This window comes from Salmo trutta, chromosome 19 (genome assembly GCF_901001165.1).
Source record: "Salmo trutta chromosome 19, fSalTru1.1, whole genome shotgun sequence".
NCBI classification, from domain to species: Eukaryota; Metazoa; Chordata; class Actinopteri; order Salmoniformes; family Salmonidae; genus Salmo; species Salmo trutta.
Window position 1 is genome coordinate 26,883,799 of NC_042975.1, and position 24,328 is coordinate 26,908,126.

Below are 24,328 nucleotides of genomic sequence, written 5' to 3' on the forward strand. Positions count from 1 at the left end.
ATCTATGAAAATGACTATGTTTCAAATTTAACCAGAACATGCATAATGCACATTAACTAATAATGACTAACTTCTTGTAGCAGGCATTATAGAAAATTAACAAATAGCCAGTTCATCTTTTATATTTCAAGTTTAGCCAACTTGGATTTATTTGCTAGCTAACAAGGTAGAACAGTTGAATTGTTATGAACATACCCTTCTGTCCATCTCAACTGTTTGAACAGCATGCTAGCCTGTCCACTTTGTTCAGATATTGAAATCAAGTGGCCTACATTATTTCTCTGAATGAGAACGAGTTTCCAATTACTTATACAAATGCATATTTCGCATTTTTAAACAGACTAGACAGCTAGTACAACAATCTTTGGCTGAAATGCTGCTATAACTGTACTGCAATGCAAGCTTGACAAACTGAGCATTCATTTTCCAGAACCAATGTTCATTGATACTCCGATATTTAGTTGTGTGTTCTGAGCGCAATTTGAGTAGTTAAGACATAAAAACGTAAATTCTCCTCTGAGACATTATTTTACTGTAAAATGTGTTTCAGTGTCCATTTGACCAATTCTGTTGGATCAAACCTCAAAAGCAAATAGCGAGTTGAAACCGCTTGTCACAAAAGAGATCACTTCTATCTTTGTTGTGTGAGCAGAGAGGAAGAGGCGAAACGAGAAGTTTCACTCTCGCCAAAATAACCTCAATGCATTTCTATGGGCTTATTTTGGACCTAAGCTTGTCACCTGCTTGCCCGCCTTTCAGACGACTCCCATTGTTAGGGCGGAGACATGTGCATCACGTCATTTATATAAAGTTCTCTGGTGTAAATGTAAAGTTGCACAGAAGGAGCAAAAGACACAAGACAAAAAAATAACATGAATAAGCGGAGATCAATACTCAACGAAAAATAACCAAACCTTGATTCTTGCAATACAGTCATTTGGAATCTCTTGCAAAAACATAAATCTGAATGAATTAGATTTATTGCCCAGCCCTAATCTGGCAGTCCGACTGATTGACTAATCTGGGTTTGGTGAATTCCAGGTGAACGCTACCTGCCTCAATGCATAGTGGCAACGGTAAAGTTTGGAAGAGGAATAATGGTCTGGGGCTGTTTTTTATTTTTTATGGTTTGGGCTCGGACCCTTAGTTCCAGCGAAGGGAAATCTTAACGCTACACCATACAATGACATTCTGTGCTTCCAACTTTGTGGCAACAGTTTGGGGAAGGCCCTTTCCTGTTTCAGCATGACAATACCCTCTGTGCACAGGTCCATACATAAATGGTATGTTGAGATCAGTGTGGAAGAACTTGACTTGCCTGCGCAGAGCCCTGACCTCAACTTCATGGAACACCTTATGTGAGCCAGGCCTAATCGCCCAACATCAGTGCCCGACCTCACTAATGCACTTGTGGAAGCAAGTCCCCGCAGCAGTGTTCCAACATCTAGCGGAAAGCCTTCCCAGAAGAGTGGAGGCTGTTATAGCAGCAAAGGGGGGACCAACTCCATATTAATGCCCAAAATGTGTGAATGAGATGTTCGTGTCCTCATACTTTTGGTTATGTAGTGTATATGGACAAACTGTTTTTCGTTTGGGAAGCATGCGGACGCCTGAACTCTAGTTGAAGGCCGACCGGTGTACTGCAGGCTGCCATTAGCAACTAAATGACCATTAACTTCTGTGTGATTTAAAAAAAAAAAAAAGAATCTGTTCAAGGACATACAGTACGTCTGGTGTATTAGAACCTATTATTGGTATCATGACTGTCGTCTAAAAATGTTTTTATTTACACAAAGATTGACCACGGCAATTCCCATTTGCCCATTCACTATAATGGGGGACCCTGTTTTCTGCTAACAATGCCTGCAGTACCGCGGTCGACTTCGAACCTCCGTGGCTTCAATGAGAGGGGGCAGTCTTTCTCGCTGGATTTTTACAAGTGTCTGTAACTCTACTGTAGGGATGCGATGCCGTTCTTCCACGAGAAATTCCATAATTTGGTGTTTTGTTGACGGTGGTGGAAAACGCTGTCTCGGGTGCCGCTCCAGAATCTCCCATAAGTGTTCAATGGCGAACGTACATAAAGATGTCAGATTTCAGCATTATCCACTGACTTTTAACCTACGCCATATGTAACGTATACTTAGGCTCGCTCTCTCTCCCTCCAGAGCTCACTCTACTCGGGATGAGGTGCTGCCGGGCATGTTGGTGGAAAGGGCCGCTGGTCACAGAGTTCTGAAAAGTCCAGGTCTGGTTGCACACCCCAAACAACAGTGAGTGCCCAGCCATTAGCATATAACCTTACAACCTAATCCAATATCCACAGTTGAAGTCAGTCCAACATGCCGATAACGATATTTTCCTTGCCAAAAAAACCCAGATACTAATATTACAATTTTTAGCGGACTTTTAAGCAATCTAAACTCTGCAAAAAAGAACCGTCCTCTCACTGTCAACTGCGTTTCTTTTCAGAAGACTTAACATGTGTAAATATTTGTATGAACATAAGATTCAACAACTGAGACATAACTGAACAAGTTCCACAGACGTGACTAACAGGAATTGAATGTGTCCCTGAACAAAGGGGGAGGGGGGTGGTCAAAATCAAAAGTAAGTTAGTATCTGGTGTGGCCACCAGCTGCATTAAGTACTGCAGTGCATCTCCTCCTCATGGACTGCACCAGATTTGCTAGTTCTTGCCGTGAGATATTACCCCACTCTTCCACCAAGGCACCTGTAAGTTCCCAGAGATTTCTGGAGGGAATGATCCTAACCCTCCGATCCAACAGGTCCCAGACGTGCTCAATGGGATTGAGATCCGGGCTCTTCGCTGGCCATGGCAGAACACTGACATGCCTGTCTTGCAGGAAATCACGCACAGAACGAGTAGTATGGTTGGTGGCATTGTCATGCTGGAGGGTCATGTCAGAATGAGCCTGCAGGAAGAGTACCACATGAGGGAGGAGGATGTCTTCCCTGTAACGCACAGTGTTGAGATTGCCTGCAATGACAACAAGCTCAGTCCAATGATGCTGTGACACACCGCCCCAGACCATGACGGACCCTCCACCTCCAAATCGATCCCGCTCCAGAGTACAGGCCTCGGTGTAACGCTCATTCCTTCGACGATAAATGCAAATCCATCACCCCTGTTGAGACAACTGCGACTCGTTAGTGAAGAGCACTTTTTGCCAGTCCTGTCTGGTCCATCGACGGTGGGTTTGTGCCCATAAGCGACGTTGTTACCGGTGATGTCTGGTGAGGGCCTGCCTTACAACAGGCCTACAAGCCCTCAGTCCAGCTCCTCTCAGCCTATTGCGGACAGTCTGAGCACTGATGGAGGGATTGTGCGTTCCTGCTATAACTTGGGCAGTTGTTGCCATCCTGTACCTGTCCCGCAGGTGTGATGTTTGGATGTACCAATCCTGTGCAGGTGTTGTTACACGTGGTCTGCCACTGTGAGAATGATCAGCTGTCCGTCCTGTCTCCCTGTAGCGCTGTCATAAGCATCTCACAGTACGGACATTGCAATTTATTGCCCTGGCCACATCTGCAGTCCTCATGCCTAAGGCATGTTCACGCAGATGAGCAGGGACCCTGGGCATCTTTCTTTTGTTATTTTTGGTCATTATGGCCAAACAGTTCTATTTTTGTTTCATCAGACCAGAGGACATTTCTCCCAAAAGTACGATCTTTCTCCCCATGTGCAGTTGCAAACCGTAGTCTGGCTTTTTTATGGCGGTTTTGGAGCAGTGGCTTCTTCCTTTCAGGTTATGTCGATATAGGACTCGTTTTACTATGGATATAGATACTTTTGTACATGTTTCCTCCAGTATCTTCACAAGGTCCTTTTGCTGTTGTTCTGGGATTGATTTGCGCTTTTCGCACCAAAGTACGTTCATCTCTAGGAGACAGAACGCGTCTCCTTCCTGAGCGGTATGACGGCTGCGTGGTCCCATGGTGTTTATACTTGCGTACTATTGTTTGTACAGATGAACGTGGTACCTTCAGGCGTTTGGAAATTGCTCCCATGGATGAACCAGACTTGTGGAGGTTTACCATTTTCTTTCTGATGTCTTGGCTGATTTCTTTTGATTTTTCCCATGATGTCAAGCAAAGAGGCACTGCGTTTGAAGGTAGGCCTTGAAATACATCCACAGGTACAACTCCAATTGACTCAAATGATGTCAATTTACTTATCAGAAGCTTCTAAAGCCATGACATCATTTTCTGGAATTTTCCAAGCTGTTTAAAGGCAGTCAACTTCCGACTTCAACTGTATGTGTGGTGTTCTTACCTGAGGGAAGGCATTGTTTTTGTTTTGATATATGTATAATTGGTGGGATTATAGATTTGGTGTGGGACAATTGTATGAGTTGAGTGCATTTGATAACAGTGAATGGATATATGCTAGTCAATATCAAGAATTTCTATGGACTGAAATAAATCTAGACTGGTATAGACAATAAGTATTTAAGACTAGTACAAGAAAGGGATACATTTGTGAATTGCGTATTGGGAAAGACATGTGAGTTTCCTCTTCCATTACATCCACAAGAGAGGAGACAGGGAGACCCGCGTACTGGAGTTAAAATACAATTGAAACCAATTGTGGTTATTTACCACACGTGGAACCATTTACATTAGCGTGGTTAGTGAATGAATGTAGTGAAACTAAAGAAGAAGAGGGGTTAGAGACAATAGAACTGCGTTGGGTATATCATCCTATGTTAGGTTCTACTACCCGTATACGGGGATAGAACTGGGGTTTTCTACAGTACCATACAGATAAGTCAGTAAGTCCACATTACATAGAACCTGATTAAAACAAAATCACAAGGCTCAATGACAGATTCAACCAAAGGCAGTGCAGAGACAGTGGGTCCCACACCAATGAAACATATTAGTCCTAAACAATATTTACAGGACAAATATCCCTACTTGAAAATCGACCTGGACTGGGTGTTTTGTAAATGGACAATCAAAGAAGAAAAGTACAGATATCCGGTCACAGGAACATTTGATAAGACTAAGTGTGATGTGACATAGTCAAGGGAAGGCAAGCCAGTAAGAAGGTTACCATACTGTCAGCCACTATATTGGGACTAATTTGGACTGAAGGACAGACGTTTTATGCTCAAAGTCAGTTGAAACAGTTGAGTCAAAGGGTAATGGAACAAGGGAAAAAAAGAGACCCAGGATTAGTCCCAATATAGTGGCTGACAGTATGGTAACTTTCTTACTGGCTTGCCTTCCCTTGACTGTCATTTATCACATCACACTTAGTCTTATCAAATGTTCCTGTGTGGGCCCTTCACCCTACAGCTCCCCCACCTTATGAAGATAAAGAATGAGGTGTGGAAGTGATAGCTACTGGTACAAAGGTAATTATTAAGGGGGAACTAATGAAAGAAGATGAAGAGGGTGACAGTCTACAAACGGGAAAAAAAGAATAGAACGAGATGGAGAAAAAAGTTTCAGTAATTGGCAGAATTAGGGTCCCCCGGGTCCTTGTCAACCCCTCTAGGAAACCCAGACAGACAGGATGATTCTGCATATGGCCAGCAGTTCATATAAGGGCAGTAGTGGACTCTGGGATCCGGAGAAGGACTGGGAAACGGGCAGTAAGAAAAAGATCCCATACAAACCAGTGAGAACTGCCAGACATGATGGAAGAACAAAGTTTGGAACGAGTAAAAGAATACTGTGTTTTCAAAGAACAATGGAAAGATTTAAGGCGTAAAGTCCGCGAACACCGAAAACAACTGAGGGAACTACAGAATGACGATTCTGTGGAAAACAGGAGACAATATGACAAACTAAAGGTGAGCCTGACATGGTGATGATGAACACTCCTGCTCCTACAGTAACCCCATGTGGACATGCGCTGCAACCACAGCCCATAGTGCCTTTTGTACAATTTCCCCCTCAGACCTATGGGAACCCACAACCATGGGGCCCACCATCACCCAGAATGCCACCTATGCAATGCTGGGGGTGTGGACAATTTGGACACATGAGGAACCAATGTCCACAAAATCCTCAATATCAAGAATGGGCTACAACACCTGGAGGGAGAGAATTTCAGAGGAGGAAACAGGAGGATACCAACAACAAGGTGGATATTAGCAGCAACCCCAAACCTATGGAGGACCTCCCCAGCAGGCACAAGGAGGTTACAAGCCTGGTCCTGGCCACCAAGGAGGATGTGGAGAAAATCAACCACAGAGAGGGGGAAGAGGTGGTGTCTGGCCATAAGGAAATCAGAACACCAACAGTTCTTATTTTCCTGACGATCAGCAATGAAGAGGCCCAGACCCTTTCCTCCAGTGTCCCCAGTACATATTCGAAGAGGGGGGGAGAAAGGACCCAATAATCAAACTTTGGGTACATGGAAGAACTATCCCATTCTTAATTGACACTGGAGCCCACTGTTCTTGCTTAGGTGCACCAGCCTGACCTCTGACACTGCCCTGACTGCCGTTGACGGTTCTGCATATATAGATGAAACTACAGGGATGAAACATGCAGGGTTTGGTATTGAGACAATTGATAGAACCACTCACATACAACAACCATTACCAGAGACTTTCTCAGCTCAACAGGCTGAACTTTTGGCACTAACCACTGCCTGTAAAATGGGAGAAGGGAAAAGGGTTACAATTTTCTCTGATTCTGCTTATGCAATAGGGGTTTGTCTCTCCTGGTGTGGTGTCTGGAGGAGTAGGGGTTTTCACAATGCTTGTGGAAGTCCTATTTGTAATAGAACTATGGTTTTAGATCTCTTGGAGGCTATGATGCTGCCCTCTGCTTTGGCTATTGTGAAGGTTGCTGCTTACACGGGGGGGGGGGGGGGGGGGGGATTTTGTGAGTATGGGTAAAGTCCATGGCAGATGAGGCTGCTAAATTGGCTGCCTCAGTGTCATGGCCACTCCATGTTGGGAATGACATTGATGATTTGGAATCTAAACAGGCTTTGGATGTTGGTTCTCATTTGGTATGGCAACAGTAGGGTTGTAAACTTGACCCCGTTTCAAACATTTGGAGACGGTCTGCCAGCTTGTCGTATCGTCTCTGTATGCCAAGTGGCCCATGGTATGGCCCATTTGTCAAGGGGGGATATGATAGAAGCAATTTCTTTGGATTGGTTTTGTCAAAATTTGACTCAGCATGTGAAACAGTTTCTGTTTCGATGTGCTACGTGCATGCAATTTAACATTGCTAAAGGAACACCTCTGAAACCAGGACTGTTTGTCCATCTTGCCATGGATTTTATAGATCTTGCAAAAAGAAAGGAAAAGGTACCGTTTAGTCCTTATTGACAGATTCACCAGGTGGGTGGAGGCATTTCCCACCACACACTGTGATGCTAAGACAGTAGCAAAGCTACTAGTGAGGGAGATAAAACCTCAGGAACATCAAATCTAGGTCTTATCTGCAGACAGTGGTACCCACTTCACTGGTGATGTAGTGAAGCAGGTAGCCATAATGATAGGAGTGGACCAGAAGTCGTCTGTGTCCATCTACCACCCCCAGAGTAATGGGGTTACCGAGAGAGCTAACCAATCCATTAACTTAAACAAGGGTAAGCTAAGGTATGCCACTCCACCAATAAATCTTGGGTGGATTGTTTACCACTGGTGTTAATGAAAATGCTCAGTAGTGTTAATAAAGGCCTGGGGTATACACCAATGCCATGATTACTGTGTATATGTGATAACCTTTGTAGGCTTGCAATGCGCAATGATGGAAAAGTACTGGGTAAATGGAGATGTACTGCTTTAGTTCTCAGGCTGAGAATTGTCTGCACCTGCTGATAGTCACTCAGGCTCAAGGCTGAGATAGAGTGAGAAACCACAGTCTAGACATGTTTTTCTCATCTTAGATACTTTGTATCTAATCCAACGCAACAATGTTAAGATATGATTGACAGTAAGTTGTATAAAGAGTGTGGTCTCCTGTTTCGCGACACAGATCTTTACTATAGACTACTGAGGTACACTGTATGTGAATCTGTCTGCAATTGCATTTCATTACTAAAGAGTTTCATACCAAGGTTCCTGTGTCTGTGTCAAAGGACCACCCAACAACTCCCAATCACGGCCGGTTGTGATACAGCCCAGGATCGAACCAGGGTCTGTAGTCACCCACAAACAGGACCAAGCCTGGCCTGCTGAGGAGTGACGGACTCCATCCTAGCTGGAGGGGTGCTCTCATCTTATCTACGAACATAGACAGGGCTCTAACTCCTCTAGCTCCACAATGAAATAGGGTGCAGGCCAGGCAACAGGCTGTTAGCCAGCCTGCCAGCTTAGTGGAGTCTGCCACTAGCACAGTTAGCGTAGTCAGCTCAGCTTTCCCCATTGAGACCGTGTCTGTGCCTCGATCTAGGTTGGGCAAAATTAAAAATGGCGGTGTTCGCTTCAGTAATCTTACTAGTATAAAGACCTCCTCCATTCCTGCCATTATTGAAAGAGATTGTGATACTTCACATCTCAAAATTGGGTTACTTAATGTTAGATCCCTCACTTCCAAGGCAGTTATAGTCAATGAACTAATCACTGATCATAATCTTGATGTGATTGGCCTGACTGAAACATGGCTTAAGCCTGATGAATTTACTGTGTTAAATGAGGCCTCACCCCCTGGTTACACTAGTGACCATACCCCCCGTGCATCCGGCAAAGGCGGAGGTGTTGCTAACATTTACGATAGCAAATTTCAATTTACAAAAAAAAAAACAATGACGTTTTCGTCTTTTGAGCTTCTAGTCATGAAATCTATGCAGCCTACTCAATCACTTTTTATAGCTACTGTTTACAGGCCTCCTGGGCCATATGCAGTGTTCCTTACTGAGTTCCCTGAATTCCTTTCGGATCTTGTAGTCATAGCAGATAATATTCTAATTTTTGGTGACTTTAACATTCACATGGAAAAGTCCACAGACCCACTCCAAAAGGCTTTCGGAGCCATCATCGACTCAGTGGGTTTTGTCCAACATGTCTCTGGACCTACTCACTGCCACAGTCATACTCTGGACCTAGTTTTGTCCCATGGAATAAATGTTGTGGATCTTAATGTTTTTCCTCATAATCCTGGATTATCGGACCACCATTTTATTGCGTTTACAATTGCAACAAATAATCTGCTCAGACCCCAACCAAGGAAGATTAAAAGTCGTGCTATAAATTCTCAGACAACCCAAAGATTCCTTGATGCCCTTCTAGACTCCCTCTGCCTACCCAAGGACGTCAGAGGACAAGAATCAGTTAACCACCTAACCGAGGAACTCAATTTAACCTTGCGCAATACCCTAGATGCAGTTGCACCCCTAAAAATTAAAAACATCTGTCATAAGAAACTAGCTCCCTGGTATACAGAAAATACACGAGCTCTGAAGCAAGCTTCCAGAAAATTGGAACGGAAATGGCGCCACACTAAACTGGAAGTCTTCCGACTAGCTTGGAAAGACAGTACCGTGCAGTATCGAAGAGCCCTCACTGCTGCACGATCATCCTATTTTTCCAACTTAATTGAGGAAAATAAGAACAATCCGAAATTTATTTTTGACACTGTCGCAAAGCTAACTAAAAAGCAGCATTCGCAAATGGAGGATGGCTTTCACTTCAGCAGTAATACATTTATGAACTTCTTTGAGGAAAAGATCATGATCATTAGAAAGCAAATTACGGACTCCTCTTTAAATCTGGGTATTCCTCCAGGGCTCCATTGTCCTGAGTCTGTACAACTCTGCCAGGACCTAGGATCAAGGGAGATACTAAAGTGTTTTAGTACTATATCTCTTGACATAATGATGAAAATAATCATGGCCTCCAAACCCTCAAGCTGCATACTGGACCCTATTCCAACTAAACTACTGAAAGAGCTGCTTCCTGTGCTTGGCCCTCCTATGTTGAACATAATAAACGGCTCTCTATCCACCGGATGTGTACCAAGCTCACTAAAAGTGGCAGTAATAAAGCCTCTCTTGAAAAAGCCGAATCTTGACCCAGAAATTATAAAAAACTATCGGCCTATATCGAATCTTCCATTCCTCTCAAAAATTTTAGAAAAAGTTGTTGCGCAGCAACTCACTGCCTTCCTGAAGACAAACAATGTATACGAAACGCTTCAGTCTGGTTTTAGACCCCATCATAGCACTGAGACTGCACTTGTGAAGGTGGTAAATGACCTTTTAATGACGTCAGACCGAGGCTCTGCATCTGTCCTCATGCTCCTAGATCTTAGTGCCGCTTTTGATACCATCGATCACCACATTCTTTTGGAGAGATTGGAAACCCAAATTGGTCTACATGGACAAGTTCTGGCCTGGTTTAGATCTTATCTGTCGGAAAGATATCAGTTTGTCTCTGTGAATGGTTCGTCCTCTGACAAATCAATTGTAAATTTCGGTGTTCCTCAAGGATCCGTTCTAGGACCACTATTGTTTTCACTATATATTTTACCTCTTGGGGATGTCATTCGAAAACATAATGTTAAATTTCACTGCTATGCGGACGACACACAGCTGTACATTTCAATGAAACATGGTGAAGCCCCAAAATTGCCCTCGCTAGAAGCCTGTGTTTCAGACATAAGGAAGTGGATGGCTGCAAATTTTCTACTTTTAAACTCGGACAAAACAGAGATGCTTGTCCTAGGTCCCAAGAAACAAAGAGATCTTCTGCTGAATCTGACAATTAATCTGGATGGTTGTACAGTCGTCTCAAATAAAACTGTGAAGGACCTCGGCGTTACTCTGGACCCTGATCTCTCTTTTGAAGAACATATCAAGACTGCTTCAAGGACAGCTTTTTTCCATCTACGTAACATTGCAAAAATCAGAAACTTTCTGTCCAAAAATGACGCAGAAAAATGAATCCATGCTTTTGTTACTTCTAGGCTCGACTACTGCAATGCTCTACTTTCCGGCTACCCGGATAAAGCACTAAACAAACTTCAGTTAGTGCTAAATACGGCTGCTAGAATCCTGACTAGAACCAAAAAATTTGATCATATTACTCCAGTGCTAGCCTCCCTACACTGGCTTCCTGTTAAGGCAAGGGCTGATTTCAAGGTTTTACTGCTAACCTACAAAGCATTACATGGGCTTGCTCCTACCTATCTTTCCGATTTGGTCCTGCCGTACATACCTACACGTACGCTACGGTCACAAGACGCAGGCCTCCTAATTGTCCCTAGAATTTCTAAGCAAACGGCTGGAGGTAGGGCTTTCTCCTATAGAGCTCCATTTTTATGGAATGGTCTGCCTACCCATGTGAGAGACGCAGACTCAGTCTCAACCTTTAAGTCTTTACTGAAGACTCATCTCTTCAGTAGGTCCTATGATCAAGTATAGTCTGGCCCAGGAGTGTGAAGGTGAACGGAAAGGCTGGAGCAACGAACCGCCCTTGCTGTCTCTGCCTTGTCGGTTCCCCTCTTCCCAGTGGGTGGGGTTATATCCTGCCTGTTTGGCCCTGTCCGGGGGTATCATCGGATGGGGCCACAGTGTCTTCTGATCCCTCCCGTCTCAGCCTCCAGTATTTATGCTGCAGTAGTTTATGTGTCGGGGGGCTAGGGTCAGTCTGTTACATCTGGAGTATTCTCTTGTCTTATCCGGTGTCCTGTGTGAATGTAAATATGCTCTCTCTAATTCTCTCTTTCTTTCTTTCTCTCGGAGGACCTGAGCCCTAGGACCATGCCTCAGGACTACCTGGCATGATGACTCCTTGCTGTCCCCAGTCCACCTGGCCATGCTGCTGCTCCAGTTTCAACTGTTCTGCCTGAGGCTACGGAACCCTGACCTGTTCACCGGACGTGCTTGTTGCACCCTCGACAATTACTATGATTATTATTATTTGACCATGCTGGTCATTTACGAACATTTTAACATCTTGACCATGTTCTGTTATAATATCCACCCGGCACAGCCAGAAGAGGACTGGCCACCCCTCATAGCCTGGTTCCTCTCTAGGTTTCTTCCTAGGTTTTTGGCCTTTCTCAGGAGTTTTTCCTAGGGAGTTTTTCCCAGCCACCGTGCTTCTTTCACATGCATTGCTTGCTGTTTGGGGTTTTAGACTGGGTTTCTGTACAGCACTTTGAGATTTCAGCTGATGTACGAAGGGCTATATAAATAAATTTGATTTGATTTTGATTTGATAAGCAGTGCCTTAGACCGCTGTGCCACTTGGGAGCCCAAAGTAAAAAGCACATGACAGCCCTCTTGCACCTAAAGGACTCTCAGACCATGAGTAACAAGATTCTCTGGTCTGGTGAAACCAAGATTGAACTCTTTGGCCTGAATGCCAACCATCACTTCTGGAGGAAACCTGGCACCATCCCTACGGTGAAGAATGGTGGTGGCAGTATCATGCTGTGGGTATGTTTTTCAGCGGCAGGGACTGGGAGACTAGTCAGGATCGAGGGAAAGATGAACGGAGCAAAGTAGAGATCCTTGACGAAAACCTGCTCAACAGGACAACGACCCTAAGAACAGCCAAGACAATGCAGGAGTGGCTTCGGGACAAGTCTGAGTGTCCCACCCAGAGCCTAGACTTGAACCCAATCGAACATCTCTGGAGAGACCTGAAAATATCTGTACAGCGACGTTTCTTATCCAACCTGACAGAGCTTAAGAGGATCTGCAGAGAAGAATGGGGAAAAACTCCAAAATACAGGTGTGCCAAGACTCGAGGCTGTAATCGCTGCCAAAGGTGCTTCAACAAAGTACTGAGTAAACGGTCTGAATACTTATGTAAATGTGATATTTACGTTTTTTATTTGTAATAAATTTGACAAATATTCTAAACGGTTTTTGCTTTGTCATTATGGGGTATTGTGTGTAGATTTAGGGGGAGAACAATGTAATCCATTTTAGAATAAGGCTGTAACATAACAAAATGTGGAAAAAGTCAAGGGGTCTGAATACTTTCCGACTGCACTGTATGCTAGTGATATTTGTTATTAGTTACTGCACAGTGAAGGCAATTTGCCCACCTTTAAAGCTTATTTTAAAGCATGTGGTTTATTTAATCCAACAAGTATTTATTATATTGACAGGAAAGTCGTGTGACCACTCTTACAATGGAACTGCATGTCCTCAAAGATGGAAGTCAGGCGGGAGGCGAGATCAGGTGGGACAATTCTAGCCAATGAGAGGGCAGATACGCGTGTGAACAAGAGGCACAAGTCCGATATAAATTCGTTTTTTTCCTAAGTTGCCGAAATGCCACGTGCATCCACTTATATCAGTGCATTCGTAACAACCTAACCATTACGACACTTCTATTCGATCAAATAAGCTTCACGTAGCAAATTAGTAATAGTTTGTTTAACAAATTCGACACTCATTGACCTCCATACAAAAATTCCTCACTTTGATCTTATTTTCGTGGTGATTCTTGTACGTGCGCGCTCCCAAACCTGACGCTTCCTCCCTTTTATCAACAAAATTCCTCCCCTTTCCTATACGTTATCATCACCCACCCACCCTCTTCTGTGATTGAGCGAAAGCCTTGTTTACGCGCGCGCGTTCCCAACCGGCACCAGTGGGGTGCTGTCCAGCCAGCGATTTGAAGTAGTCTTCTTGCCCGGCTACTGCTGTCTCTTGTCTGTCCAGGAATGAGAAGTGATGGCCGGCTCTGCAACAGAGGAGAAAACCTTCCGAAGATTCTTGGAGCTCTTCCTCCGAGAGATGAGGCCACCACTCCAGGAGAACGACCCTGTCCCAATGCGCCCTTTATCGGACCTCACCTCGGAGGACGAAGTGGAAGGGGAATGCCTCGATATGTGTCTTCAGCACCTGTGCAAATAGTAAGTACCGATTTGATTTTATAAAATATTTTGTATGCAGCTTAAACGAACGGTTTGTGTTGTTTGCCTTTTGCATTACCAGTTTCAACTAGAATTGGTCAGGAACTTGGAGTCAACCTAAGTGAACGTACACTATAATTGTGTTGGCTGTAGTCTATTTTACAATAATTTGCTATGACTGATTTTACGGAAACACAGTTAATATAAATTATAAGCTACCGATAGCCTACAGTGTTAAAAAAAATAAGCAGCCTTTTACATTCTGTGAGCAATTTGGTTGCTACAGAATTGCTCTCCGGTCAGTTTTGCCGGGTGGCCTGTGAAGCCACTTGCAATGTCCTGACATCGTCATCTCCCATGTTGCCGCCGACGTCATTGGATGGCTTATGTTATGACATATGTAAGAGAGGATAGACGAACTTCAAATAGATTTCAGCTGTACTATGGTTCCTCTCCTTCCATTCGTGCATCCAAGTTATTCGAGGTACGGTTAATGTGAATTCAACCTCTCTTTTTGCGTCGCACTACGTCATTTCATTCGTAGGAAGGAACTATTGTATTCCTCATATTAACCATAGCAGACTTTCCGATTCATACAGTTTGGTTGTACAGTCATGACAACAGTACGGAGGTAACACTATACACACTTTGTTCACTATGTCCTGATTTGCATTTTTTTTGTTCTCCATTTCTGTCTATTCGTAACCATCTTTAGCTCAGGGCTCCACAGTAAATTCAATTCAAAGCAAAATGTGTGTGGTCAGGTTTGAGCATTTTTAGATATATTACGTCACACTCACATCCATAAATAGTACATCAAACTACCGAAGAGACCGAAAAGACAATTGTGAATTTCTCAAGCATGTCGAGGATGATTGCAATTTGATACTTGTAATTTTGACACCACCAATAAACGACACAACAAGAAGCAAACATAGCCCAGTCTAAAATAGAGCCATTTAATTGCCACTATAAAAGGCACCCAAGTGTTTGGTAATAATGAATACTTGACCTTGTAAATGTGAACTTTCATTGTATCATGTTTGCTCTGTGTTTACTTTACATAGAGCTAGTGAACTCAATGTTGAATTGGAAGTGCTGTGTTGGGTTTTGTGTCAGTAGTTTACTGAACCTATTCCATATCATACAACAGTATTTTGATGTTCACTCCCTGCCCCATTTCAAAGACCTAATCTTGTTGTGCCAATGCCACCCATTCCGAATGTTTGGGAAGAGACTGAAGCGTTTAGATGAGTTGTTGTAGCAGTATCAGTCTGCTAGATCTGCTTTGCACAAAGAGCTTATTGTCTGTGACTGTTTGTTTTATTCAAATGTGCACCCAGCTCTGGATGCTGCCAGAGCCTACACTACCAGAACAGACAGTAGGCCTGGTGTTTATATATTGACAGATATGAAATGTAATTGACCCCATGGATAAGCCTACGTTTATCTAATGAGAACTCACGTATTATGCATTTATTACACAAAGACAATTTCCATTTGTGGATATTTGCAGTGTTTCCTGGTTCCCTCTCTCTAAAGTTATCATAGTTTGATTATCTGTTTTCCACTGTGTCATTCCTGCAGCTCTAATGATAGTATTTTTAAAGGAGAGCAATGTCTTAATATGGCACAAAGTGAGACACATTCTCACACACTGTGCTGCAAGCATCAGCTCCTGTTGTGTTTCAGATGAACGTGTGATTATTTTGTCTCTGGGTTGAAGATCTAATAATAGGCCTGGGAGAGAGGTGGAGATCCCCTTTGTGTGTGTGTGTGTGTGTGCATGCGTGCGAGTTGCTCACAGTGTGCGTATGTGTGTATTCGAAATGGTGGAAATGAACGCAGATGTGGATTTGTGTGTGTGTGTGCGTTTGCAATGACGCCAGTGTGAATACGATTTTGTCACATTACCATCCCTGCCTGAGAGATTATAGGCACACATTTGAAAGGTAGAGAAATCAGCTAGGTTTCACACTTTGTGGGGGGGGGCATTGTGACAAGGTACACCCGGGCCAACGTCAGCCGGCTCAGTGTGTGGGTGAGACGCAACCCTCCTCTCAAACTGTCATGGCTGACATGTAATGATACTTCTGGAGGATAATGGAATCACGACACCGAAATGGGACTGCGTTCTCTATCGTACATGTCACATTTAATGAGAACTCACTTTTGAATTTACCCTACTTTTTTTGGTTATGATTGTCACGATTCAAAAACATTCAAGTGACAGGAATGCTTTGGCTTTGCGAACAGGAAGGATTTCTGAAACACTACACAAAGATCATGTACTTATGCAGCCATCAAATATAACAGTTGATCATTATCCAACCATCAAACACAAGTAAGACCATTGACCTTCATTTGAATTTGTACCTACTCTGTGATTGACAGAATATGCTGGAAGCAGCACTGTCGGAAGCAAAGTAGGACGCAGACCTCACTCAGTTATTGTTAACGAGTGGCCACCTCTGTCCCGCTACAGCAGTGCACTTCCCGGGAAGTGTGTGTGTGTGTGTGTGTGTGTGTGTGTGTGTGTGTGTGTGTCAGAGCAGCTGACTAATAACCTTATAACAATGCTAATGATGAAAGCAGCTCGGCGTTGCAAACCCAGTCGTCTTGTGTTTGAAGCCGTCACCATCTCCTCATCTGACAAGGCACTTTGAAGCTGGGTGAACTGAGCAGCTTGTCAGGTGTTCCTTACACCCCTTAATGATGGCTGTTGACAAGGGAGTGGGAGAGAGAGGAACAAAATGGATGCAGGCATACATGTCAGCAGGCTCATTTGTTCTCACAATTCCACCATGTCATTTTAAAGAAAAATAACCACAAGAGGAGCCTATGCAATATATGCAATGCATAATTCAACACATGCTGTGGTGGCTAAAGATAGACATTACTTACTGCCTGACAGCTAGTTTTGTTGGAACGGCTGTAGAGGCCGTCTTGAGGATGGGTAAAAGTCAGTAGTGGTGCATGGGTAAAATCACTGGGGAAGTCAACCCCTCCATCCCCAAATGCCAAATTACAACCTATGTCTTGTGATAATTTATTGTTTGCTCTACAACCTGTTAATTCATATGCTTTGTGACTGTCTCTGCCTTTAGGCCTATATTTCACAACCAGAAGACCTAGTAGCAGAATAAATTCAACCACACTTTTTCGTTTTATAACAAATCCGGATAGCAACCTCTGTCCAGTGAAGTCCACAAAGCATATTGCATGTACAGTAACATACAGTTACATGACCTACAGCATGGTCAAGCAAGTTCATGTTTCGGACTACTAAACATCTATTGATTTAAAACCACCGAGAGTTAAGAAAACAGGAGCTGCCTCCACTATTCAAGCACCATTTCAACTTCAACAATTTAGTCCAATCAACATAAGCTAAATATGATGTGGATTTCTGTTTGCATGTGTGTATGCGTGCGTGTTCATGCAAGTAGAAAAACATGTTGACTCACCCTACGCCAATGCCATCCCCCTCTCTTTCATGTTGACGAAACGGTCTATCACTCTGTCATACATTACATGCTTTTATTTTTGTTGTCCTGGCTAACTGGCTAAAATGCTTGCTCGGTAGCCTAACTTCCATTCATGGGCAACGTTAGCTAGTTAACATTAGTCTTCTACATCTAGCTACATATTGAACTTCCATGCTATCAGGCCAGAAGCACAACAAGTTATGAATTAATGGTTGGATCAGAATCTCTAATATAATCTTTGGCCAGTCTGGAGAATTAAGTAAAACCAGAAGCCCAAATCCCTATCTCCATTCCTGGAGAATTTAGGAAAGGGCCAATTTTAGATGCAATAATTCAGGTTTTTCTGTCTGATGTATGCTCTCAATGGGATTTGATAGGAGTGAAGGCCAGCATCCCGGTGTTGCCTCTTCACTGTTGACGTTGAGACTGGTGTTTTGCGTGTACTATTTAATGAAGCTGCCAGTTGAGGACTTGTGAGGCGTCTGTTTCTCCAACTAGACACTCTAATGTACTTGTCCTCTTGCTCAGTTGTGCACCGGGGCCTCCCACTCCTCTTTCTATTCTGGTTAGAGCCAGTTTGCACTGTTCTGTGAAGGGAGTAGTACACAACGTTGTACGGGATCTTCAGTTTCTTGGCAATTTCTCGCATGAAATAGCCTTCATTTCTCAGAACAAGAATAGACTGATGAGTTTCAGAAGAAAGTCCTTTCTTTCTGGCCATTTTGAGCCTGTAATGGAACCCACAAATGCTGATGCTCCAGATACTCAACTAGTTTAAAGGCCAGTTTTATTGCTTCTTTAATTAGAACAACAGTTTTCAGCTGTGCTAACATAATTGCAAAAGGGTTTTCTAATGATCAATTAGCCTTTTAAAATGATAAACTTGGATTAGCTAACACAACGTGCCATTGGAACACAGGAGTGATGGTTGCTGATAATGGGCCTCTGTACGCATATGTAGATATTCCATAAAGAATCAGCCGTTTCCAACTACAATAGTAATTTGCAACATTAACAATGTCTACACTGTATTTCTGATCAATTCTATGTTATTTTAATGGACAAAAAATTTGCTTTTCTTTCAAAAACAAGGACATTTTTAAGTGACCCCAAACGTTTGAACGGTAGTGTACATTCACCCTCTTGCAAATAGAAGGAAAATTATGAAACACAGAGAGACTAAATATAAATTATTTTCTTCCCTTGGCATCCATGAATACATGCCACTGGTAACAATAGAGAAGGGATGGATGGATAGACGAGCCATGACTTGGTTTCAATCTCAATATCCCCCTTAGCCATGAGTGTCTCTCGGTGGGGGAATGTCCCTCCAAACGGATCAACTAATGGTAGCGAGAAATAATAAATAACCCTATGAAATTGGACATCGCTACATCACTCACGATCAGCAGAAGCCACCAAGGCATTGCCTATACCACGCAATTCATTGACGACGACTCTTGTGTTTTTCACAATGCCTGTACTGGCGGCAGTAATAACTTTCCTTATATTTCTCATGCAACAAATACGTACTTACCATATGAGCAACAAATGGGAACTGCAAAACAACAATGTGCTCGTAATGTGCCCATCCTCTGGCTGTAGTTCAATGTGGAGTAGTACTGAAGCAGGACTTTCATTCCATAATAGCAGTTTTACATGTAACAATTGCATTTCCTTCACACAGAAATTGCAGAAAATTACTTGGGGATTCATGATTAACCAGTGGAAGCAATTAAAACCCTTGTAAAACCTGTGTGTGTGTGTGTGTGTGTGTGTGTGTGTGTGTGTGTGTGTGTGTGTGTGTGTGTATACACCAAACGTTTTAGGGTCCATAAACAGATCAGCTGCATAGCTACGCATCCATAAGCATACAAGTATTTTTATCCTCCACTACAGAATAAGCAAGAAAAGAGTTAGCTACATTACTTCAGCTTTATTGCCTGACAAATATCTGCAATCTCTAACATTAAAATGTCTACAATAAAGAACAATGACAAGTGATTGACTTAAAAAAATGTATGAACAGTAAGGCATGCATACAAAATATTTTATACAATTTGCAGATGATGCTTTAGCTAGATTACAAGCTAGATTACATCCACTGGGCTTCACAAGATGACAGCCTGGTTTGCTAGAGTCCCAAAAACATTAAACAATACTTATTACTAAATGTATAGCTATCTGGCTAATGTCAGCTTGTAAATAGCCATTTTTGTAAATTACCTTTATGACAAAATATGCATAATTGTTTGACTACTGTATTTTTGTTGTTGTTGCATGATTCATATGAAGTTTTACTTGCATTTGCTTCCATCCTAGTATTATTCTAGAAACTCGCCAGGGTTGGTTCACAGAGCTTCATGAGAGTTTTGGGAAACACTTGATAGAAAGTTTGCTTCATTTGGAGGGCAGACTAGAAGGCTGAAAAGGCACTACGCCTCGCTCAAAGTTGAATTGGGATACCACTCCGACTTGAGGCTTGCGGGATCACGCAAAACAGAGGGGGAGGGCTAGGGGTGGGGGTGTGTGTATTGGGATTGAGCCTAAGCCTCCTCCTTCCCCCATTCCCTCCACTCCCTTGTCTCCTGCTGCCCCCGGTACCCCCACCGGGAGGGCTGATGGACAGTAATTGAGAGGAGAGCTCTCCTAAACCTAATTAAACAGGCACGTCTCACACAGCTGTAAACAGCCATGCGCACACACACACACACACACACACACACAGTTTGCTTCTGTACACTGCTGGAGTAACAGTGTGTGGTGTCGGAAGCGCTGCAACTGACGGCTGCGTTAATGAGCACTGCTGTGCGACCGGATTGGACGTCAGAAGAGCAGGGGAGACATTCGCATGTTTCACACTTGTTTCACACTCGTTTCAACCACATCTCCTCATTTATAACGCAGCAGGAAGAGGGGGGCTCATCAGTTTCCTCACCCATAGTGCCTCAGTCCTAATGGACTACCACAGCGTCGCACTGGATCAAGCGTGGTTTTCCATTCACATCTTAATAACTACAATGTAATTACAATGTTAGTGCAATCTTGCAGTTGTTCAGGATTAATGAGACAACTGTTATCAGGCCTACAATTTGTCCATCTCACACAAGACTGATGAGATGCTCTGTTCCGAATGATCAATTCCACTCATTTTTCAGCTCTCACATCAAAGAGTGCTTTACATGAAAACAAATAATGTATTTATGCATGAGCACCCTGATGAAATTGTCCTGTTCATTTTTTGTGTCAAGCCAAAATCTGGCCAAGAGCTTTTTGGCATCGAATTAAAGCGTGATTGTTCTTCAGCAACACTGACAGCAGCTGCTCCCAAAACACACACACACAAAATAATTAGAGAATTTACAGAAGACATATTGCAGGCATCTGGTTTAGAGAGAAAGGAGTCCGTCAGCCTCCCTCATTTGTCATAAATCTCGAGACGAGCAGTGGTGATCCGTCATTCAGGGCAGGTGAGAGCCCCACTTGTTTTTTGCATGTTATTTTGGCAATAATTAGTGTCCACATATCAGTTGGTTAACAATTTAAAAACACATTTATTGAGTGAATAAAGCCTCATACAAACATGGTATCTTTCTTGCTTTCTTGAGTAAGGCAGCTCCAAAATGCAGGTGTTTCAGCCTAGCTCTGCTTTCTGTAGGCGTTGGTAATCTTCTCTAGTTGCACCGTGATTTGCTCAGTGCACTGTCATTCATGGGGACACTACGTCACCGCAGAATCTACAGGGAGAGCTAGGCAGTTCAAGCCCCCTTGGGTGATGCCATAGATTTACATTAGAAGTGCTCATCCAAGAAGGGTCAAGGTCATTGGCCACAGATATGTGACTTGACGTCATTTTATCTATGATTGGACTGATTATGTCAACATCATTGAATTTAATTTATTTTGGGTAAAAGACATCTACAACAAAATGTGCAATGTGGACCCAGAGGATATCACTTGAAAGTATTAATTAAAACGCTTGTTTACAAAGTGGCCCTCGATGGTAAAAACAACACATATGATTAAAAGGCAAGACAAAATTACAAACAACCATAAATAGATTAATTTATATTGACATCCTAAAAAGTGGCAATATTCACTGCACTTCTCCCTAACCTTAAAAATCAACCATATTCATTTCACACTAAAACAATCTATTCATTGCACATCATACCTATCATACAAATAAATACACCTGACCAGCAGTAGGGGGCACAAGGGGCAGTGGTGTGGTTTCTCTTACTTAGATAACCTTGTCCAAATTAAAACCTTTCCCTGCTTTTTCTACTTTTTCTTTGCTTGATCTCCAGGGGGAGGCTATTCTATAGACAAATGCCTGTATAGAAAAACGTGCTCCTCGCAGTACTGTTTACTCTTGGGATTTTACAAGACAACGCTAGCTCTGGTATTGTAACTGTGTTGGTTATAGACCATATCAATGTGGTTTTTCATATAAGCTGGGGCACAATCATTTAAGATGTCAAACATATGAGTAAGTTTAAGTTGGTCGACTCTGGACTCCAAAGGCAACAAGCCCACCTACCGGAACTCAAGTACCCCTATGTGGGTCCTAGGGGACATTCAGCATATACCTGATAACATTATTTTGCATGACCTGCATTTTCTTTTTCAGCTTTTTTGATAGTTCTTAATACCAAGCAGAGCAGGCATGATCTAAATGACACTGGATCAAGGTTGAGACTAGCAGTTTCTTAACTTTGATGTTAAAATATCTAGCATTAGGATATAAACATTTCAATTTATTCACCATTTTAGAAAGAATTTGGCAGCAATCAGGTCTTCAGAAAGGCATTGATCTAGGGACACACCAAGATAAGTTAGATTCAATATCCTTGCCTGCACAGTTTGCCTTTATCTTGTCAGCCCTAAACAATCTGTTTTGTTCCAAACAAAATCGATTCAGTTTTTCCCAAATGTAGCGACAATTTTTTGTCAGTTAACCAATCTCTAACAAAATGGAATTCCTTACTCAGGGTCTCCTCTGTGTAAACTATATCCTTCCCTGATACCAGTATGGCTGAGTCATCTGCATAAAGCAGGAGGTTGCACTTTACTGTATCTGGAATGTCATTAACGTATATAAGAAATAAGAGAGGCCCTAAAATTGATCCCTGCGGTATTCCACAGGATGCTTCTTTGGCCTCTGACAGAACATCACCAACATTACATGTGTTCTGTTGGTCAGATAAGGCCTAAACCAATTAACTGCTACATTATTTAGACCCATGCATTTCAGTTTCATCGGGAGAATATCATGATCCACAGTGTCAAAAGCTTTCTGCAAGTCTAACATGACCCTATCTGTATAGTTCCTCTTCCCACTTCCCTGCTTAATGTGGTCAAAAAGGTGGATAAGGCAAGTATTAGTGGAATGAACTGTTCTAAAGCCAGATTGGAGATAAAGTAGTTTGTGCTCGAAGGTATCCCTCAAGTTGATTAAAAAAATGAATCTCTCAACAACTTTGCATAAGGTGCTGAGGATCGACACAGGCCTATAGTTTCCTTCATGTTTTTCTGCTCTTCTTGTGGAGCGGAACCACCAGGGCAGTTTTGAGATCATTGGGAAATGTTCCACTACTAATAGAAAGGTTTACAATAGTCGTTATCATTTTAGCAGTGACACAAGCACTATTCTTTATGAATCTTGCAGGAAGGTTATCCAGCCCAGTTGCTTTGTTTGTGCTCATTAAGCATAGTAGATTGGAAACTTTGTCCTCTGTTACGATGCACAGCTCAAACAAATAATTAGTGATACCTTTGCTATGTAAAAAGTTGTTAATGAAAGACTGGTGATAGTGTCCAGAGCAGGTCGGTAACTTCTTAACCAGAGATAAGGCTATAGTGGTAAAAAATGTGGTAAAATAATTTGCAACCTTTTCCTGGTCATAGCATAAAACATCATCAATATCCAGGCCAACACAATAGGATTTTACCTTTTATGGGGAGTTTTTGAGCCATTGTCCTTTAAAATGTTCCACAGTTTACAAGGCTGATGTAAGTTGTCATTAACAGCGTCTTTGTAATGTTGGGATTTGGCCTTATCCATTTTGTATCTTGCCTGGTTTCTACAGTTAATATAACCTTCATAATCTTGTTGAAGATTTGTTCTTCTGAATTTGGCCAGGTAGCGATCCCTTTTCCTTAAGTGATCCATTTCCCTGACCGCTGTTTGATTTGAATTTGTTTCATTGGAGCTAGAGTCGAGTGAGATACCAAGCTTGATCAACATCACAGCTTAGTACATGAGACCAATATAAAATTCCAAGTACTTCTACAAATGTTCCTTTGAGTACTGTTTCATAGACTGTACCTTCATGTAGTTTTTACCTGGCTCAGGTAGCATTTTGGATTTCTTACGGATACAGTAGGTTACCAAATGATCACTAAAACAATTATTTTAGACTCCTGACTGACAGACGTTCTCTTGGTCTGACACAATAATCAAATCCAAAGTTGATTTAGTGTCAATACACACCTGGGTTGTCTCAGCAATCAGTTGTTTTACTGATTAAAGTTATACAGGGAAATCTCAGACTTCAGTGAGTTCAAGACAGCTGGGAACTCGGAAAAAACGAGCTCCGACTGGGAAAATACATGTAACCCCTTCACCAGGCTTGAATTTGATTCTCACAATATTACTTAGAATATCTCAACAGCATGGGATGTTAGGTGAGAAGGACATCTCCAATAAGAATAATCATTGTAAACTCACTAGGGTGATGACAACTAGGATATTAACTTCAGATAGAATGATTAGATATTTTTGTTATTATGTAAGGATATGGTTTCCCATGCATTAAATGACATTGAAACAGTAAATGACTCCACCAATGCAACAGACATAAGGTTCAAGATGTATATTACCACATTTTCAATGTACCACATCAAAAGAAATGAAAATAATAAACCCCGATTTTTCACAACCCATGTCCAAATTACTTGCAAGCTTGGTTAAAGTTGTTGGCATGCGTTGGAGCTTAAAAGATTGACAACATACATAAAGTCCC

At 42.5% G+C, this 24,328-nt stretch overlaps 1 protein-coding gene across 1 annotated transcript in view; it reads left to right on the top strand.

Annotated features, from left to right (window-relative positions):
• The first annotated feature begins 13,217 nt into the window (after positions 1 to 13,217).
• LOC115154262 (protein phosphatase 1E) overlaps positions 13,218 to 24,328 on the top strand; it is a 90,692-nt gene continuing 79,581 nt past the window's right edge. The window contains exon 1 of the mRNA XM_029700301.1: positions 13,218 to 13,812. Within this exon, the coding sequence (XP_029556161.1) occupies positions 13,631 to 13,812 (182 nt within the window). The 5' untranslated portion in view covers positions 13,218 to 13,630. The remainder of the gene's footprint in view (positions 13,813 to 24,328) is intronic.